The 21228-nt window shown below is 42.0% G+C and overlaps 1 protein-coding gene across 2 annotated transcripts in view; it reads right to left on the bottom strand.

Moving 5' to 3' along the window:
* Positions 1-21228, bottom strand: part of ADK (adenosine kinase) — a 511546-nt gene that overhangs the window by 242498 nt on the left and 247820 nt on the right. For both annotated transcript variants that reach the window (XM_077250787.1, XM_077250788.1), the window contains exon 4: positions 3600-3678. In XM_077250787.1, the coding sequence (XP_077106902.1) occupies positions 3600-3678 (79 nt within the window). The remainder of the gene's footprint in view (positions 1-3599; positions 3679-21228) is intronic.

Genomic DNA, 21228 nt, shown 5'->3' with positions numbered 1-21228 from the left:
CAATACCCCTCCGTGCGTATTCTGAGGAAACCATGCAGCGCCCCCTACCTGTAACAAGGGTCACTGCATCACACTATCTATAGATGGACAGTTACACAACCTAATGCTCCTATCACCAGCCGGAGGTTTCCCTTTGTATTTTAATCGAAGAGCGGGCAGCCTCAGACTGGTGAATTTTCTAAATAATACTTGACAAAGTGCCCCTAGTGTTCTCCTAAAATAGCAACCTTTCTAGTAAAAGTCAGGTCTGAACTTCTGGGTTGTGAGATCCTGGCATTCACCGCAAGTTGCCACAATCATCCGTAGCCCTGCTAGCAGTGGGAGTTCTCGCTCTGTGCACTCACCCTGTGTGGCCATGTACTTTACTACACTATCATTGAATGGAAAGTGCAGTGCTGATGCCAACGTTTAGTAAAGTACATGGTTGAGGTGCATTAATGCAGAGAGTAAGATCCCACTATCACTGCGAGGAGGGCTACGGAGGATGGGGGATGCCTCTCTGCATCCCAGATCCTGCAACCTGGGAAGTTCAGACCCAACATTTACTAGAAAGTCAGCTGCTTAAGGCTAGTTTCACATTTGCGGTTAAGTCCGCAGCGTTTCGTCCGCAACCGCATGCAAACGTCTGTTAATGCAGCAGTTTTTATCTGCATCAGCTTACACATGATGGTAAAAAAAACGCAGCGTTCGCTTGCGTTTATACATGTGTTTGTGCTTTTTATGCGCATGTGTTTGATATTTCCTGGAGGGTGTGTCTTTAATGGGCATGTCTAAATCAGTTCCTGGACATGCGCAGTCCGAAGTAAGCAAGCGCATCAAACGCATGCATACACAAAGACATCTGTACGCATGCGCTCCCATAGACAGTAATGCGTTTTTTTGCCGCATTCCTTGCGCTAACAACTGTATGCGCTTCTGGGTGGCAAATTGACGCCTCTAAAATTACTACATGTAGAGTTCACCGCGCCAAGCCGCAGACGACGATACGAAGCATGCATCGTCAAACGTGGCGAAACGCAACCTATCGCAGACACCTGCGTCCCTAATGTTAAATATAGGAATACATGACGCATGCGGAAAATTGCAGCACAAACACTGCGGACACAACCGCAAATGTGAAACCGGCCTTAGAGGGACACAGTATAGGCTGTGTGTACAGTATATATAAAGGCTAATGGCAGAATGCCAGCAAAGTAAGTGTCAGTTTGCCATAACTCTGGCCTTAGCCAATCAATTCTTCATGAGAGAATAGTTTGCCATTTTGGCTGCCTGGTCCATTACTACAGCCATAACATTTGTAATGCTATAATACACAAGTTTCCGCTACCAGCTATCATTACATACTATGGATGCTGGCAGGATATGAAGCACAGTATTGGGTTTCTGAAACATTACATGAGATTTAAGGATTAGATGCTAGGCTCATCTGTAGGGATATATTTCTCTAGTGGGTAGAAATTGACCATTTGTGTGTGGATTTTTGTGGTCATCAATAACTGTTGGCTACTTTATACTACAGCAAAAGAATAGTAGAGAGAATAAAGAAACAATTTCATCACTGCAATCGGCGATCTATACTTGTCTATCAGAACATATAGTCCTCTCATTACAGAAGTGCTTACACAATAAAGTCCATTACAACGGCTCTATCCATTCACAGTATTTTTCCTGGGATAACCATTGATACCATTGCAACTTGAGATCAAAACCTTACGGAAATCCAGTACTTGGGTCTAAAGCCCTAAAAATGGCAAACCCCCTCCCTACCCCAAGAAGGAAAAAATAAAGATTAAAGAAGAGAGAAAAGATAAGGCGAGCTACTTGTGTTGGAGGTTTAGCACCAGATGTATCCCTCCAAACATCATATTCCACAACTGACCCTCTGTCCTATGGCATAATATGGCAGACACGTGGCAGCCCCCCTCCCCCACACTGTTCCTAACCTTTCATAAAGGACCTGTCAGAAGTGGCCATTTTTTGCTTTTATTTCTTTGTCACTGCTACTGAGCATTTGCTTGCGGTGGTTTTAACATTCATCCTACTGTTCCAGCGGAATGGGCCTTTTTAATTAGTACAGGGGCGGTGCTTACAAGGTAATGTAAGGCAGCTTAAATCCTCAAGAGAATCACTTAAAAGAGGTTTTCCCATTAACAAAAGTTCATTGTAATCAATAGATTTTGGAATAATCATAATTTCCACAATTGGATGTGTGTAAATAAAATGTTCCTGTGCCGAGATAATCTTATAAATGTGCCCCTGCTGTGTCTGTGTAATGGCTGTGTCTGACCGTACAGGGACATGGCCTGATCATACCACAGCTCCTGGGCAGGGGAGCAAAAGAGTATACAGACAGGATAGCATGGGATCACAGATGATGATTTACCTTACATAAACTATTTCCCTGCCTGCTTTTAATGAATGTTTTACCTCAAAGAAGTAATTATTTACAATCCCCATGCTGTGCTGTCTGTATACTCATTTCCTCCCCCCTGCCCAGGAGCTGTGGTATGATCAGACCATGTTCCTGCACAGCCATTACCCAGTACACAGCAGGGATTATCTCAGCACAGCAACATTTTATTTAAATACATCCAATTGTGGAAATCATTATTATTCCAAAATCTATTGATTAAAATCAACTTCTGTTTGTGGGAAAATCTGTTTAAGACATACCCATTTGTAAAGACCATAAAAATTAGCGCTAAACAGGGACTTCTATCTCCGGAACATATGGCGGATTTTAAAACCACAAAAAAAATTCTCAAGGGTGCAGCAGGAGTAAAACGAGCAAAAACTGGTGACTTTTCACAGGTCCTCTGCAGTCTCGATTGCAAGCTGCAGCTAAGAAGTTACTCTGCCAATCAAAGGCGCTACTTGTGTGTGCCGCCTGTATAAGTCAAGAGATGAGCTCGCTTCTGTATCATACATGTTCAGTGGATGTTGCTAAAGGGTTAATTAGATCTTAGGCCTGATGAGACTGCTGTATTTACTTTGATAATCCATTTCAGGATCGCAATCTTTTTATTTAGAATGTTTAGCTCAATATCATCCACCGAGGCAGCCTGACTGCCAGCTCCTCAGTGTCCCTCCTGCTGCTGAGAGCACACACTGCTCAGTAGAAGCTGTCGGGCTGGGTAGAAGGAAACGTAATACACTTGGACGCATTCATTTTATTTTATACCTGGATCATACCAAGATCTTACAGTCAGGTTATACAGCCACTCTTACATGGATTTTCAAGTCTCACCAAGTGTAATAATAATGTACAGTTTGCATTGTGAAATCTGGTGACTGATCCACTTTACATAAAACATCCACGCCGATTGGATAATCTTCCTGCCAATTGCACTTACAACAGTACTGGATTGTCTGGATTTCACTTTACAACAACTGACAAAGCCCATCATCTGTATTGTCACCTCAGGCCACTGTGATAGCAGACCGCTGCCATTCATTCTTATGGCATGGCCTAGGGCATTTAGCCACTTTTACAGCTGTCACCGTTAGATTTTCCCACTGACTACAGATAATGAATATGATTTGATAATCTTCAGAATGTTGGATAAAATAGATTTCATACTAAGTGACAGGGAACCAACCTGTGCCACTTTCACAGAATTCTGAGTGGATCCACCAGCGTGATAATCAACTTTGAACCTTTTCACCAACTCTTCAAACCTGCAAGAAAACACAAGAGATGGGTCAGTTACAGGGCAGATCCTGAGGGAAAAAGTTTAGAAGCCAAATTCTAAAACTGTGGGGTCGGGATGTGGGTCAGTAATGTACACTGCACTCATTAGTTTCTTTACAAGGTGTGGGCTGAGAAAACCAAGCGTAGAAGCACATTAAGAGACTGGAAAAGAACAATCTGCACATAAACCACGCTGGCACAGAGACAAAGGTCTCCCCCAAAAAAGAGGATGAGATTCTTAGCCCACAAAACATTTACTATACAATGAAACCAGAGTACCACTCAACAGTAACAAGCAGATATTATTTTCCAGAAGCTCTCCCTCTTTTCTATGCATATCCCTATTTGCGAGAACATCCTGTTTAACACTATGTAGCATTGTTAGGGTTTAGTTTAGTAGTATTGGCCAGGCATTCTTACCTACCACAATGGCTGGGCATTGAGTTGGTTGGGCACAGTTTACCTAACACATTGGTAGGGCATTAACCCCTTAGTGACAGAGCCAATTTGGTACTTAATGACCGAGCCAATTTTTACAATTCTGACCACTGTCACTTTATGAGGTTATAACTCTGGAACGCTTTATCGGATCCCGCTGATTCAGAGACTGTTTTTTCGTGACATATTGTACTTCATGTTAGTGGTAACATTTCTTCGATATTACTTGCGATTATTTATGAAAAATATAAAAATATGGCGAAAATTTGTAAAATTTTGCAATTTTCAAACTTTGTATTTGTATGCCCTTAAATTAGAGAGATATGCACACAAAATAGTTAATAAATAACATTTCCCACATGTCTACTTAACATCAGCACAATTTTGGAAGCAAAATTTTTTTTTGTTAGGGAGTTATAAGGGTTAAAAGTTGACCAGCAATTTCTCATTTTCACAACACCAAATGTGATGTGGTCCCTAAAAAAAAAAACGAAGTCATTTTGAGGGGTCTATATGATAGAAAATACCCAAGTGTGACACCATTGTAAAAACTGCACCCCTCAAGGTGCTCAAAACCACATTCAAGAAGTTTATTAACCCTTTATGTGCTTCACAGGAACTGAAACAATGTGGAAGGAAAAAATGAACATTTAACTTTTTTTTGCAAACATTTTAATTCAAAACCATTTTTTTTTATTTTCACAAGTGTAAAAACAGAAATTTAACCATAAATTTTGTTATGCAATTTCTCCTGAATACGCCGATACCCCATATGTGGGGGTAAACCACTGTTTGGGCGCACTGCAGAGCTTGGAAGAGAAGGAGCACAGTTTGACTTTTTCAATGCAGAATTGGCTGGAATTGAGATCAGACACCATGTCATGTTTAGAGAGCCCCTGATGTGCCTAAACAGTGGAAACGCTCCACAAGTGACACCATTTTGGAAACTAGACCCCTTAAGGAACTTAACTAGATGTGTGGTGACTGGTGAGCACTTTGAGCCCCCAAGTGCTTCACAGAAGTTTATAAAGTAGAGCCGTGAAAATAAAAAAATCGCATTTGTTTACACAAAAATGATATTTTCGCCCCCAAAATTTTATTTTCACAAGGGTAACAGGAGAAATTAGACCACAAAAGTTGTGATGCAATTTCTCCTGAGTACGTCGATACCCCATATGTGGGGGTAAACCACTGTTTGGGCACACTGCAGAGCTTGGAAGAGAAGGAGTGCCGTTTTACTTTTTCAATGTAGAATTGTCTGGAATTGAGATGAAACACCATGTCGCGTTTGGAGAGCCCCTGATATGCCTAAACAGCAGAAACCCCCCACAAGTGACCCCATTTTGGAAACTAGACCCCTTAAGGAACTTATCTAGATGTGATGTGAGAACTTTGAAGTTTATAATGCAGAGTCGTGAAAATAAAAAAAAATACAAATTTTCCACAAAAAACTTTTTTTTTAGCCCCCAAATTTTTATTTTTACAAGGGTAACAAGAGAAATTGGACCCCAAAAGTTGTTGTCCAATTTGTCCTGAGTACACTGATACCCCATCCATGTGTGGGGGGGACCACTGTTTGGGCGCATGGCTAAGTTCGGAAGGGAAGGAGTGCAGTTTTGGAATGCAGACTTTGATAGAATGGTCTGCGGGCGTTATGTTGCGTTTGCAGAGCCCCTGATGTACCTAAACAGTAGAAACCCCCCACAAGAGACCCCATTTTGGAAACTAGACCCCCCAAGGAACTTATCTAGATGTGTGGTGAGAACTTTGAATGCCCAAGTGCTTCACAGAAGTTTATAACGCAGAGTCGTGAAAATAAAAAATATTTTTTTTCCACAAATAAGATTTTTTAGCCCCCAAGTTTTTATTTTCACAAGGGTAACAGGAGAAATTGGACCCCAAAAGTTGTTGTCCAATTTATCCCGAGTACGCTGATTCCCCATATGTGGGGGTAAACCACTGTTTGGGCGCACGGCAGAGCTCTAATCCCAATACACCCCTAACCCTAATCCCAAACCTAACCCTAATCCCAAATGTAACCCTAATGCCAACCCTAATCCCAACTCTAACCCTAACTTTAGCCCCAACCCTAGCCCTAACCCTAACTTTAGCCCAAACCCTAACTTTAGCCCTAAACCTAGCCCCAACCCTAACCCTAGCTCTAACCCTAACCCTAGCCCTAACCCTAAGGCTATGTGCACACGTTGCGGATTTTGCTGAGGATCCGCAGCGTTTCCGCAGCTGCGGGTCCGCAGCAGTCTCCCATGAGTTTACATTACAATGTAAACCTATGGTTAACATAAAACGCTGTGCCCGTGCTGCAGAAAAAACCATGCGGAAACGCAGCGGTTTACATTCCGCAGCATGTCAATTCTTTCTGCGGATTCCGCAGCGGTTTTACACCTGCTCCATAATAGAAAACCGCAGGGGAATCTGCACAAATACCGCGGTACATCCGCGATAAATCCGCAGGAAAAATGCAGCGTTTTGGCCCTGCGGATTTATCAAATCCGCTGCAGAAAAATCCGCAGAGAACCATTCTACGTGTGCACATATCCTAACCCTACCCCTAACCCCAATTGGAAAATAGAAATACATACTTTTTTTTATTTTATTATTTTTTCCTTACTAAGGGGGTGATAAAGGGGGGGGGGGGGTTATTTACTATTTTTTTTATTTTGATCACTGTGATAGGATCTCACAGTGACCAAAATAAAAGAAGAGGAAGAATCTTCCTCTGCCGGCCAGCAGATCATGGCGAGCGCACTGCGCATGTGCCCGCCATTTTCTTACCGGAGCAAGAAGCCGGCGGCCAGGAGAGGACACAGGAGGACCCAGGGACACCAGTAAGTATAACAGGGTCCCGGAATCCCCCTATTTCTCTGTCCTCTGATGTGCGATCACATCAGAGGACAGAGAATTACACATCGCTTTTCTTTTTTTTTTTTTTGCCGTCGCCGGTAAACAGTTAATTACCGGCGATCGCTAAACAGGGGTCGGTAAAAACCGACCCCGATCATGTTCTTTGGGGTCCCGGCTACCCCCGGCAGCCGAGACCCCAAAGATCTTCTGGGTGCCGGGCGGCGGGCGCACTGCGCATGCGCCCGCCATTTTTTTCCTGGAAAAAGATGGCCGCGCCCATCAGGAGCCACGAGGAGCACTGGGGGAGATAGGTAAGTATCAGAGGGCTATCGGGGACCCCATTTCTCTGTCCTCCGATGTGCGATGTTGCGACCGCCGGTAAGCGGTTAATTACCGCCAATCGCAACTCGTGGGTCGGTAAAAAACCCCGAATCATGTTCTCTGGGGTCTCGGCTACCCCCGGCAACCGAGACCCCAGAGAAAATCCAACTCTGGGGGGCGCTATTCACTTTTTCCACAGCGCCGTTAATTAACAGCGCTGTGGTTTAAATACCCTTAACTGCCGCCGTTAAAAGGCGCATCGGCGGTCGTTAAGGGGTTAAGATGGTCAGGGATTGGTTATCTAACTCATTGGCAGGGCATTATGTAGGTTGGGCACGGTTTACGCAACATATCGGCAGGGCATTGAATTGGTTGGGCATCGATTACCTACCACATTGGCAGAGCACTGAGTAGGTTAGGCACGGTTTTACCTAATACATTGGCTGGGCATTGAGTCAGTTGGAGGAAAAATAGAAGCTGTGTTTCTCGAAACGCGCATGGCCTTATTACACACCACCCCCTGTCATTGCTGTGCCATCGGAGATGTCTATTTACAATCTTCAATTTTTAAAGGATAGTAACATAGTTAGCAAGGCTGAAAAAAAGACATTTGTCATCCAGTTCAGCCTATATTCCGTCAGAATAAATCCTCAGATCTACATCCTTCTAATGAACCAATAACTGTAAGATACAATATTGTTACGCTCCAGGAAGACATCCAGGCCTCTCTTGAACCCCTCGACTGTGTTCGCCATCACCACCTCCTCAGTTAAGGAATTCCAGATTCTCACTGCCCTAACAGTAAGGAATCCTCTTCTATGTTGGTGGAAAAACCTTCTCTCCTCCAGATGCAGAGAATGCCCCCTTGTGACCATCACCTTCCTTGGTATAAACAGCTCCTCGGAGAGATATTTGTTTTGTCCCCTTATATACTTATACATGGTTATTAGATCGCCCCTCATCCGTCTTTTTTCTAGACTAAATAATCCTAATTTTGCTAAACTCTCTGGGTATGGTAGATCCCCCATCCACTTTATTAATTTCATTGCCCTCCTTTGTACTCGCTCTATTTCCATTATATCCTTCCCGAGCACCGGTGCCCAAAACTGTACACAGTACACCATGTGCGGTCTAACCAGGGATTTGTACAGAGGCAGTATAATAACCCAATAAAAGTTTTCTGATTTTTAAATAAGCCCTGTGAGTGAGCTGGATCCACTTCTATTTTTCCCATTGCCTTGGATGCTGTGCAGCAGCGAGGACGCCATGCTCCTTCTTGTGCCTGGAAGTACATCTCAGGGGTGAGCTGAAATTTACTTATTTTTTCACTTGAGTTGGTTGGGCATTATTTACTTTCACAAATTGGTCAGGCGCAAAATGGCCGGCCATTGATCTACTCAGGCTTATGTACTAATATTTAGAAACACAAAATTTCACCAATTATTCTACCATAATTCTTCAACTCCAATCATATATATCACACAAGAGGGAAAGTTCTATTAAGAAGAAACCCAAATAGAGTGTTGTACGAAAATTTATAAATTTATTTAAACGCTAAAATACAAATAGTATGGCAAGGTAAAGCTGACCAAGCAGGGTAGGGGAGGTACCTATTCACCACATGGTAACAAATAATGGCATCTGCATAATCAAACACCGAATCAAGGTAAAAATTTACACATATAATAAGTGCATATGACAAAATTATATCTATATATATAATTGTCTAAGGGTTTTTCTGTCTGTCTGTGCTGGAAATCCCGCGTCTCTGATTGGTCGAGGCCGCCTGGGCCTCGACCAATCAGCGACGGGCACAGTATCGACGTACAGTAGATGTCATAATGGTTGCCATGGCGACGATGATGTCATAAAGGTTGCCTCGACCAATCAGCGACGGGCACAGTCTGCCGCGAATTCTGGAATCATCATTGTCCATATACTACGGGGGACATGCATATTCTAGAATACCCGATGCGTTAGAATCGGGCCACAATCTAATATATATATATATATATATATATATATATATATATATATATATATATATATATATATATATATATATATATATACATACATACACATATAATGAACAGCACAGGTATAAAACGTCAAAAATTAGCCTAGTAAATCCAAGAATAATCCATAAGCATAAAGTGCAATAGTGCAAGATGCAAAAGGTGCTAAGCAAAGGAAAATACACTGTGAAATTGCGCTGTAAGCTATTCAATAAGAGTATTCATATTACCTATACGTGGTGTGAGACCAAAACCCCAGCCTGCCGCCTCAACGCGCATTTCGCCGATCTTCGTCAGGAGGCGTGGCTTAAGTCATGTATGTGTCGCTTAAATAGTGCTGTATGGCAAATAGAAAAAGAAGCACCGGCTATGAATCGGCACATGCGCGGGTGTCGCTATCCCAGGCACGCGCACTAGCCAGCACAGTGTAGTACGTGCACAAATGATATCCAGATCATGTGCATGGCAAAAATAGCTAAACTAACAGCAAGAAAAAGACTATGTGGACCTGCAATAAGCATGGTGGACAAAAGAAGAATAACTACATGAAGAAGGGCCAGTAAAATTTCAGTGAAATAATGAAGGAGATAAAGATAAGTGAGAGGATAACAAAGATGTTTCTCAGTGAAATTAATATAACCATAATTTATATTTTACGGTCAAAGACAACATTAAGTGGAATAATGTGTAGTGAAATAAATATTAATAAAGTAACAGGTCTAAAAGCCTTATTAACTATATATATATATATATATATATATATATATATATATATATATATATATATATATATATATATATATATATATATATATATATATATATATATATATATATATATATACACATACTGTGACAATGACAATATTGATTCAGATGTCTAAAAAGAAAATCATTACAACAAATATAAATTATGTGTAGAGAATATCTCATTTTCTCTTTTTTCGATTACATGGACAGCGTGCAAGATAGACCACGCCTTGGGATGAACAGGTAAGATCTCCTGATTGAAAATTTCTTTGATCCATCTGAGTTTGAGGATTCTTTACTTTTTATGGTATTTGTGCAAGCTTTGCATCTTTTGCATGGAAAGAAACCTTGAAATTCCCCAAAAACATTAGTTTGTATATGATGTTTCTTTGGACAGTAATGACTTCTGACTAACAAATCAGATAAGTTCTTAGCTCTTTTTGCTGTAATCAGCGGTTTGGGAGTAAAGGTGCCATTACACTAAGCAACTTACCAGCGATCGCGACCAGCGACGTGATCGCTGGTAAGTTGCTGTGTGGTCGCTGGGGAGCTGTCACACAGACAGCTCTCTCCAGCGACCAAGCGACTTCGGCATCGCTGAAACTGCCTTCAGCGATGCCGAAGTCCCCATGTAAAAAAAACAAAAAAAAAAACACTACATACGCACCTTCTGTCGTCCTTCATGTCCCTCGGCGCTTGCCGCACTGACTGTGTCTCAGCGCCGGCCGGCCGTAACAGCGGTGCCCAGCGGTGAACCGCTGTTACTGCAGGTTCACCGCTGGGCTCTGCTTTACGGCCGGACGGCGCTGAGACAGTCAGTACGGCAAGCTCCAGGGGACGTGACGGACAACAGACGGTGAGTATGTAGTGTTTTTTTTTTACTTTTACCATGGTATCCATGGTAAATATCGGGTTACTAAGCGCGGCCCTGCGCTTAGTAACCCGATGTTTACCATGGATACCAGTGAAGACATCGCTGGATCGGCGTCACACACGGCGATCCAGCGGTGTCAGCGGGAGAGTTGCGACGAAAGAAAGTTCGTCCACTCTCCCTGCAACCAGCGATATCCCAGCAGGATCCAGATCGCTGCTGCGTGCCAAACATAGCGATATCGCTATGCAGGACGCTGCAACGTCACGGATCGCTGGCGATATCGCTGCAACCTCGCCTAGTGTGACGGTACCTTAAGTATCTTTCTTAATATAGGATCTACCAACAGTACATTCCACCGATCATGTATAATCTTAGTCAGTTGTTTCCACTGGCTATTATAGGATGTGATAAGTCTCACATCTTTATTACTCACTGATTCCTGCTTTCTTTTATTAGAATATAACAATTGATTTCTGGTTGAACTCTGTGCTTTGTTATAGGCATATCTAATTGATCGATGCCCATAACCCCTTTCTCGAAATCTTGTGTATAGATCTTTTGCTTGTTCTTGATAAGCTTGTTCGGTAGAGCAGATTCTTTTAGCTCTCACATATTGAATGATCGGAATAGATTTGATCGTGGAGGGTAAATGAGACGAAGTAGCATGCAATATCAAATTTGTTGCTGTAGGTTTCCGGTAAAAAGTTGTAGAAATTGATCCATTAAGATCAACTGATATATCAATGTCCAAAAATGTGACTCTACGTCCGTATGAGTAGGTCAGATAGATATTCATATCACTATTGTTCAACTGGGCCATTAAGACATTAAGTTCATCAATGGTGCTCTCCCATACAAAAATGATGTTGTCAATATATCTTAACCAATTGTGTATTTATCAATGCCAGGGATAGAGAAGCATTGAAAAATGTCTTGTTCCCATAATCCCAAAAACAGGTTGGCATATGAGGGGGCACAAGCTGCCCCCATAGCCATACCCTGCAATTGGAGAAAAATGTGATCTTTAAACGTGAAACAATTATGGGTTAGGACGAATTCCAAAAGGGTCAAGAGAAGCTCAACTAACGATCTTTCAAAATTACTGTTATTCAGGAACCATGAGACTGCCGCTAGACCTTGGGTGTGTCGTATTGACGAATACAGTGCCTCTCCGTCTGCTGTAACGAGGATCATATTTTCATCCAAATGGAGTTGATCAAGTCTCCTTAAAGCTGCTGTTGTGTCTAATATATGCGATGGCAAAGTAGTAACAATGGGTTTCAAGTAATAGTCAATTAACTTACAAATTATTTTATTAAGGCCTTCCTTGCCAGATACAATGGGCCGACCCGGTGGATCTATGGGGTCCTTGTGCAGTTTGGGCAAAAGATGAAATGTTGGTAGTTTAGGTTTTAAAGTCTCAAGTAATTTTTTAGGGATAAATCCCTCAGTGTATGCCTCCATTATTATATTAACAAGTTCATTTTGATGATGTTGAAGGGGAATATGTGTTAATTTTCTATAACATTTATCAAGAAGGATTTTGAACGCCAGTCTTTCATATAATTCATTCGGCCAGATGACTAAGTTGCCGCCTTTGTCTGCCATTTTGAAAGTGGCATCCTTCCATCCCTGTAATTCCTGAATAATTTTTTTGTCTCTCAAATCGGATGTATTTAAATAATATTTATGGTTGATTTCCTCGATGTCTTTAGTAACCAATTTAACGAAGACCTCAACCGCAGGACATACATTAATATTAGGGAATTTTTTAGATTTATCAAAAATAAAGGTGGGAAAATTGCTCACCCTTTCAACATGATCACTTTCCTCCATCAATGACTCTAATATGGCAAGTGTCTCCGTTTCCTCATTATTCAAAGCCAGACCCATATTGTTTTTTTCATGGAATCTCTTTAAAATTACTTTTCTATTATGTACTAATATAACAGACCTGCTCATGTGAGGATGCCAAGACATTATGTTATCATTTAAACTGTGGAAAAAAAAAAAATATGCCCCTCACATACTGCTGCACCTGCGCTTTTCTCATCAAAAACGCTACAAACATGGATGGCAATGTTTGGGCTGCTTTTTTTTTTTTTTGCACTTACTCATCTATGGGTGATAAAAGGCTACAAAAAAACCCAGCAGCTTTCCAATTCAGTTAGTAAAAAAATGGGGTACAAGAGATTTTTAAAAGCTAAGCTTTTGCTGGTATTGTTTAAAGCAGCTTTTTATTGGCATTAAAAATGCAGCAAAATAGCAACATGAGAACATAGCTTAAGTGTACTTAACCTCTAGAACTCCAGACTAAGTTGCTTTTAGTATACAATCAATATGAGCACACAGACAATTGTAAGCGAAAAGGCCATTTCATATGGACCCTAGATCTGTGTGGGGGGAAACAAAACAGCTGCATGATTTTTTTCACCTGTTTTGCAGTCTTGGTTTCAATTGTAGCAAATGGCACATAATTTGTGAGCCCATCCATGATGTGGAGGAATGAGCAAAGTTGTACAGGGACATACAATTACGAACATGGCTGGCTTGAGAACTCACACCAACGCGTGGCAGTCACATTTAGCCAGCCACTGATTGGCCAAACTTCAGACTGTTCCATAGAATCAGACTTCTACCAGCATTAGTACTTCATCCAAGCCTGACTCAGGCATGCTCATACCAGGGCTGTCTGAACGTGGCTTAAAGCTTTATTCATAAATGGCACCATCAGGAGAATCCATGTAATCTTCACACATTATAAATAGCACTACAGGTAGCTTTATCAGCAATGTAAGTGACACCTTTGTGGATCCCAACATCCTTAGTCAATGGGTGCATTGGGCCCTACATAAATAAAGCTTTAGGCCATGTTCACACAGCCATGGTGTGAATGGCTTCTTTTTCTATGAGGTTTTCTCTGCACATTAACACCAGTGATAGATTACAGCGGCTTTGGTGGGTTTGATGTCACCTTAGTATTGTTAGGTTACATCAAGCCCACAGGTTAGTAATGGAGAGGAGTCTACAAGACACCTATCCATTACTAACACCATAGTGATATTATAAATATACACACTAAGAATAAAGTCCTTTATTTGAAATAATGTCACAGACTCCTTTAAAGACTCTAAATTAAACCACTTACCGAACGCCTAACCCACCAACGCCAACTGCAACAAAAATAAAATAACCTACAATATTTCTCACCTGTCCAGAGATGATATTCCATAATGTTCCACAACGATCCTGATGACAGAGCAGTCACTCATGTGACTGCTCTCAAAGACAGCGGGCGATACACTGACACATGAGGTAATCGCTCCCACAGTGTACCATTGAGCTGCCGTGAGAGAGTTCACTGGAGTTCATCAACTGATCAGCTCCAATGCTCTCACTTACGGCACCACCGCTGCAAGATAATTTTCTCATGCAGCAGTGGTGCCGTAATGGAGAGCACTGGAACTGATCAGCTGATGAATTCCAGTGAACTTTCTCACAGCAGCTCAATGATACACTGTGGGAGCGATTGCCTCCTGTCAATGTATTGCCGGCGGTCAGGTATGTGACTGTTCTACACGTGAGATCGCAGTGGGACGCTGGGATTTTGTGGACTATGGCAGATAGGTGGGTATACGGTGGGTTATTATTTTACTTTTTTTTAGGAGACGAGGGCATCAGGTTTTTGATATTAGGTGAGTATAATGTGTTATTTATTTTTATTTGAGTATGTATGTAATTATTTTACATGTTTTTTTTTGTGTGAGCACAGGCGCTGGCTGACGATAGATTACGTCTCCCATTAGTGACTCCTGCCATCACTTATCAGTGACAGCAGACTTAGGCTGATGGGAGGAGTAGTCTCATCAGCCCATGCCTGCTGATCTGTGGTAAGGGTTTTTACCGCGGATCGCAGTCACAACTGCGGGTCAAAGTCACCACTGTAGGGTCACGCTGACATCTGACAGCATGACCCCACAGCGATCTGACCGATGGTCTTACCGGCAGTAGCGTTACAGCCGATAAGAACCACCATGCTGGTGTTTCCCATGCTGTGACACAGATGACAGTTTGAGAAACATCATGGGAAGCTGTTAAAAACACAAAGAAACACTCCGCAAATCCACAAACCATTTTATACCTGCATTTTTGCTGCAAATTTGACTGACTCAACTGAAGTCAATGTGTGGAAAACGCTGCAAATACACACAAAGAATTGACTATGCTGCAGAAAAAAAAACGCACTGCAAATGGAAATTTACTGATCTTGTGCACAACACTTCAGGATTGTCACAGAATTAACTTGCATAAGGATTCCATAACGTTTTTGTCCAATTTCCCTTTTCCGCACGGGAAAACAGCTGCAAAAACGCATAAAAAAACGCAACATGTGCACACTGCCTTACTGCATTCTCCTGATAGGATATTATAACATAATTGAAGCTACATGTGCAGCGATCACGTGCAGCAAATAACGTGGCGACCCAAAGAGAAAGTACAGAACGGTTATTCCTGGAAGGTATCCATCCCTAACACAAAACTTTGACAATTTCGAGCTGGGATGTAAATAAAGTTTGTACTACATCTCTCACAAATTCCATTTCGCTAGTTATAACTATGCATGTAGCTATAAAGCATATATCAATAATTAATTAAGCACTGGACTGGAAAAATGAATGAGAATATAAACAGAAAATAAACGTGCTCATTGCTATCCTGTAGGAATCCTAACACAGAGACTATGATCACCTCCAGGGTGCAAAGCAAGTGGTCTCAAATTAATACACATCTACAAAAACAGCAGAGAACCATACAAGTTACAATATCACTAGCCTAAGTTTCAGAAAAAATTTGACAAAATATAACATTGGTGAAGAGCCACAGGCAGAAAATGACGGCTAAAGAAAGTCACAGTAAGGATAAAAGTAATAGACAAAAGTAAAATGGCTGAAGACATACAGTTGTGGCCAAAAGTATTGACACCCCTGCAATTCTGTCAGATAATACTCAGTTTCTTCCTGAAAATGATTGCAATCACAAATTCTTTGGTATTATCTTAATTTAATTTGTGTTAAATGAAGAAACACAAAAGAGAATGAAGCAAAAAGCAAAACATTGATCATTTCACACAAAACTCCAAAAATGGGCCAAACAAAAGTATTGGCACCCTCAGCCGAATACTTGGTTGCACAACCTTTAGCCAAAATATCGGTGACCAACCGCTTCCGGTAACCATCAATGAGTTTCTTACAATGCTCTGCTGGAATTTTAGACCATTCTTCTTTGGCAAACTGCTCCAGGTCCCTGATATTTGAAGAGTGCGTTCTCCAAACTGCCATTTTAGATCTCTCCACAGGTGTTCTATGGGGTTCAGGTCTGGACTCATTGCTGGCCACCTTAGAAGTCTCCAGTGCTTTCTCTCAAACCATTTTCTAGTGCTTTTTGAAGTGTGTTTTGGGTCATTGTCTTGCTGGATGACCCAAGACCTCTGAAAGAGACCCAGCTTTCTCACACTGGGCCCTACATTATGCTACAAAATTTGTTGGTAGTCTTCAGACTTCATAATGCGATGCACACGGTCAAGCAGTCCAGTGCCAGAGGCACCAAAGCAACCCCAAAACATCAGGTAACCTCCGCCATGTTTGACTGTAGGGACCGTGTTCTTTTCTTTGAATGCCTCTTTTTTTTCTCCTGTAAACTCTATGTTGATGCCTTTGCCCAAAAAGCTCTACTTTTGTCTCATCTGACCAGAGAACATTCTTCCAAAACGTTTTAGGCTTTTTCAGGTAAGTTTTGGCAAACTCCAGCCTGGCTTTTTTATGTCTCGGGGTAAGAAGTGGGGTCTTCCTGGGTCTCCTACCATACAGTCCCTTTTCATTCAGGCACTGACGGATAGTACGGGTTGACACTGTTGTACCCTCGGACTGCAGGGCAGCTTGAACTTGTTTGGATGTTAGTCGAGGTTCTTTATCCAACATCCGCACAATCTTGCGTTGAAATCTCTTGTCAATTTTTCTTTTCCGTCCACATCTAGGGAGGTTAGCCACAGTGCCATGGGCTTTAAACTTCTTGATGACACTGCACACGATAGACACAGGAACATTCAGGTCTTTGGAGATGGACTTGTAGCCTTGAGATTTCTCATGCTTCCTCACAATTTGGTTTCTCAAGTCCTCAAACACTTCTTTGGTCTTCTTTCTTTTCTCCATGCTCAATGTGGTACACGCAAGGGCACATGACAGAGGTTGATTCAACTTTAATCCATGTCAACTGGCTGCAAGTGTGATTTAGTTATTGCCAACACCTGTTAGGTGCCGCAGGTAAGTTACAGGTGCTGTTAATTGCACAAATTAGAGAAGCATCCCATGATTTTTCGAACAGTGCCAATACTTTTGTCCACCCCCTTTTTATGTTTGGTGTGGAATTCTATCCAATTTGGCTTTAGGACAATTCTGTTTGTGTTTTTCATAACCAAAGAATGCCAAATAATAATACCATAATACCAAAGAATTTGTGTTTGCAATCATTTTCAGGAAGAAACTGAGTATTATCTGACAGAATTGCAGGGGTGTCAATACTTTTGGCCACAACTGTACATACATACATATACAGGTCCTTCTCAAAAAATTAGCATATAGTGTTAAATTTCATTATTTACCATAATGTAATGATTACAATTAAACTTTCATATATTATAGATTCATTATCCACCAACTGAAATTTGTCAGGTCTTTTATTGTTTTAATACTGATGATTTTGGCATACAACTCCTGATAACCCAAAAAACCTGTCTCAAAAAATTAGCATATTTCACCCGTCCAATCAAATAAAAGTGTTTTTTAATAACAAACAAAAAAACCATCAAATAATAATGTTCAGTTATGCACTCAATACTTGGTCGGGAATCCTTTGGCAGAAATGACTCCTTCAATGCGGCGTGGCATGGAGGCAATCAGCCTGTGACACTGCTGAGATGTTATGGAGGCCCAGGATGCTTCAATAGCGGCCTTAAGCTCATCCAGAGTGTTGGGTCTTGCGTCTCTCAACTTTCTCTTCACAATATCCCACAGATTCTCTATGGGGTTCAGGTCAGGAGAGTTGGCAGGCCAATTGAGCACAGTAATACCATGGTCAGTAAACCATTTACCAGTGGTTTTGGCACTGTGAGCAGGTGCCAGGAAGCATGAAGTGCTCCAAAATCTCCTGATAGCTAGCTGCATTGACCCTGCCCTTGATGAAACACAGTGGACCAACACCAGCAGCTGACATGGCACCCCACACCACTGACTGTGGGTACTTGACACTGGACTTCAGGCATTTTGGCATTTCCTTCTCCCCAGTCTTCCTCCAGACTCTGGCACCTTGATTTCCGAATGACATGCAAAATTTGCTTTCATCAGAAAAAAGTACTTTGGACCACTTAGCAACAGTCCAGTGCTGCTTCTCTGTAGCCCAGGTCAGGCGCTTCTGCCGCTGTTTATGGTTCAAAAGTGGCTTTACCTGGGGAATGCGGCACCTGTAGCCCATTTCCTGCACACGCCTGTGCACGGTGGCTCTGGATGTTTCCACACCAGACTCAGTCCACTGCTTCCTCAGGTTCCCCAAGGCCTGGAATCGGTCCTTCTCCACAATCTTCCTCAGGGTCCGGTCACCTCTTCTCGTTGTACAGCGTTTTCTGCCACATTGTTTCCTTCCAACAGACTTACCATTGAGGTGCCTTGATACAGCACTCTGGGAACAGCCTATTTGTTGAGAAATTTCTTTCTGGGTCTTACCCTCTTGCTTGAGGGTGTCAATGATGGCCTTCTTGACATCTGTCAGGTCGCTAGTCTTACCCATGATGGGGGTTTTGAGTAATGAACCAGGCAGGAAGTTTTTAAAAGCCTCAGGTATCTTTTGCATGTGTTTAGAGTTAATTAGTTGATTCAGAAGATTAGGGTAATAGGTCGTTTAGAGAACCTTTTCTTGATATGCTAATTTATTGAGACAGGTTTTTTGGGTTATCAGGAGTTGTAGGCCAAAATCATCAGTATTAAAACAATAAAAGACCTGACAAATTTCAGTTGGTGGATAATGAATCTATAATATATGAAAGTTTAATTGTAATCATTACATTATGGTAAATAATGAAATTTAACACTATATGCTAATTTTTTGAGAAGGACCTGTATACATGTGCTGGAGCAGCAAGCCAAATGCAGGTATATACCCGCAGAAGTACACACTGTACATAAAATAGCCAACATAGCAATGAAAGGAACAGATAAGCTAAGGAACAGATAAGCTCATATGGACTGGATTAGAGCCAACCAATAGGTTCTATTAACAACTGAACGTCATCAGGTATCTTCTAAAGCCATTGACACGGGGGTGCCTAACCTCTAGCTCGGGAGTTATGTGTGGCTTGCGGTCCCATGAAGTGAGGCTCGCGGCTGTCTATCAGCTTATTGCATTAGCTCCATGTCTAGCAGGTATGAAGAGCACATCTCAAAATGGTGTATTTTGTGAGTAGCCCTGCAGAGAAGAACAGATCTGGATTCATGTATATTGGTCTTAGGGGTTTAAACATAATTTAAAGAAGTTGTCCACTATTTAGACAACTTCTCATACCCTTCGCTAGGCCCCCACAAAATAATAGTTTGTGCTCACCTCCCGTGCTGGCGCCATCCCAGCAGAGTATGGAACTCACGGCTTCAGGGCTCCAGTGTGGTTGTTGTCACACGGGACATGGGCGTCGAATCAGCGCTGGAGTCACTGTCTCCGCCTTCTTTTGAATTGAGCAGGAAGAAGTCCGAGATCAGCTGCAACCCGGACTTCCTCTTGTTCGATTTGTCCGAAGGTGGGGACAGCAGCGCCGATTGGTCGCCAGCATCCCATGTCACAGCAACCGCAAGGGAGGGGCGTATAGGTTTTATTCTTTTATGTGGACTAAACATTTTGATCAAGGAGTATGCTATACTGGAGACAGGATGATACTACCGGTCAGAGGAGATGCTTGAAGATGGATGTGAAGGATACTACATGGAGGCATTGTGGGAACCACCGGATATGGGTATACTGCTTCAGGGCGATTTCTTTGGAAAAGCTTTGGTTATCAAAATACACTTAATGGGGGCTTTGGCTGTTACTACTATTAGGACACAGGAGCTGGATGTGGCTCGTGACGCACTCTTGTATGGTGCACCCTCTAGATGGCAGGGCCCACTGGACGGCAGCGTCACTAGACAGGGTGTGGACACGCCCACTAGACAGGCCCTGGCCGGGAGTATGTATAGCTTATACATACCCTCCAGTCCCGGGTCAGAATCCAGCGAACCCCCGCAGCATACAGTGCATGCGCTGGAGGGATTCAGAAGTCTGCAGTCACAAAGAGTGTCTAAAGACTTATTGATTTGGACTGGACAACTATAAAACGAAGTTTACAAAGTCACATGTTTAACAGGCATCTATTAAACCTCATAGGAAATCAGAGATCCATAACATAATAAAGATTATAGACTATGTGCACAAGTCGGATATTTTTAAATAAATTTCTGCAGCGTTCTGAATCTCTAGGAATTTGTTGGCAGCAAAAACTGAATGGTTTTGCATGCGTTTTTGTACAGCAATTAATACTTTTTGGAGTTAAATAAAGATTTTTGAAAAAAGGGATAAAAAAAAAGTTTTGTAATGTAATTTCCTTGTTCACCACCTTTTTCCAGCTGATTTGCCCCTTCCCAGGCTAAAAATACCAGTCCTCAGTTGCTCCAAAAATGGCATTTCATATTTCAGGCGCTACTTCTGGCACTTAGCCCAGGCTCTTCCCCATGCCCTGGTGCAGTCACATAGGGGTAATGGGATTAGGGGATGGTGTGAGCAGCTGTTGCCCTAGGTTTAGTAATGAAGAAGTGTCAGCCAGACACCCTCATTATTAAACCTGTAAGTACAGAGTTAAATAATCACATACAGGGAATAAATCACTTTTTTTAAAATAAAACAGACACATTCTTTAAACATTTAAATTAACCCAATCTACTGTAGTCACCCCAGGTCTGATGGTAATCTAAAGGTTAAAGTGATGTTCCACGTTGTCAACAGCCTATGTAGGAGCTTTCACAGAAGGAACCTACATAGGCTGCAACCAAACAGGAACTGGGGTCCCCTGAAATTTTATTAACTGGCAGAGGGAAACCTGACAACTGGGGGCAGACGTTTATAGCCTGGCAATACCGATGGCGCTTCCCAGGCTATTAATATCAGCTCATAGCTGTATACTTAGCCTTTCATGGTTATTA

Source organism: Ranitomeya variabilis, chromosome 4 (assembly GCF_051348905.1).
Source record: "Ranitomeya variabilis isolate aRanVar5 chromosome 4, aRanVar5.hap1, whole genome shotgun sequence".
Lineage (NCBI taxonomy): Eukaryota > Metazoa > Chordata > Amphibia > Anura > Dendrobatidae > Ranitomeya > Ranitomeya variabilis.
Note: the sequence above shows the minus strand (reverse complement) of the source record. Positions and strands in the feature narration are given on the sequence as shown.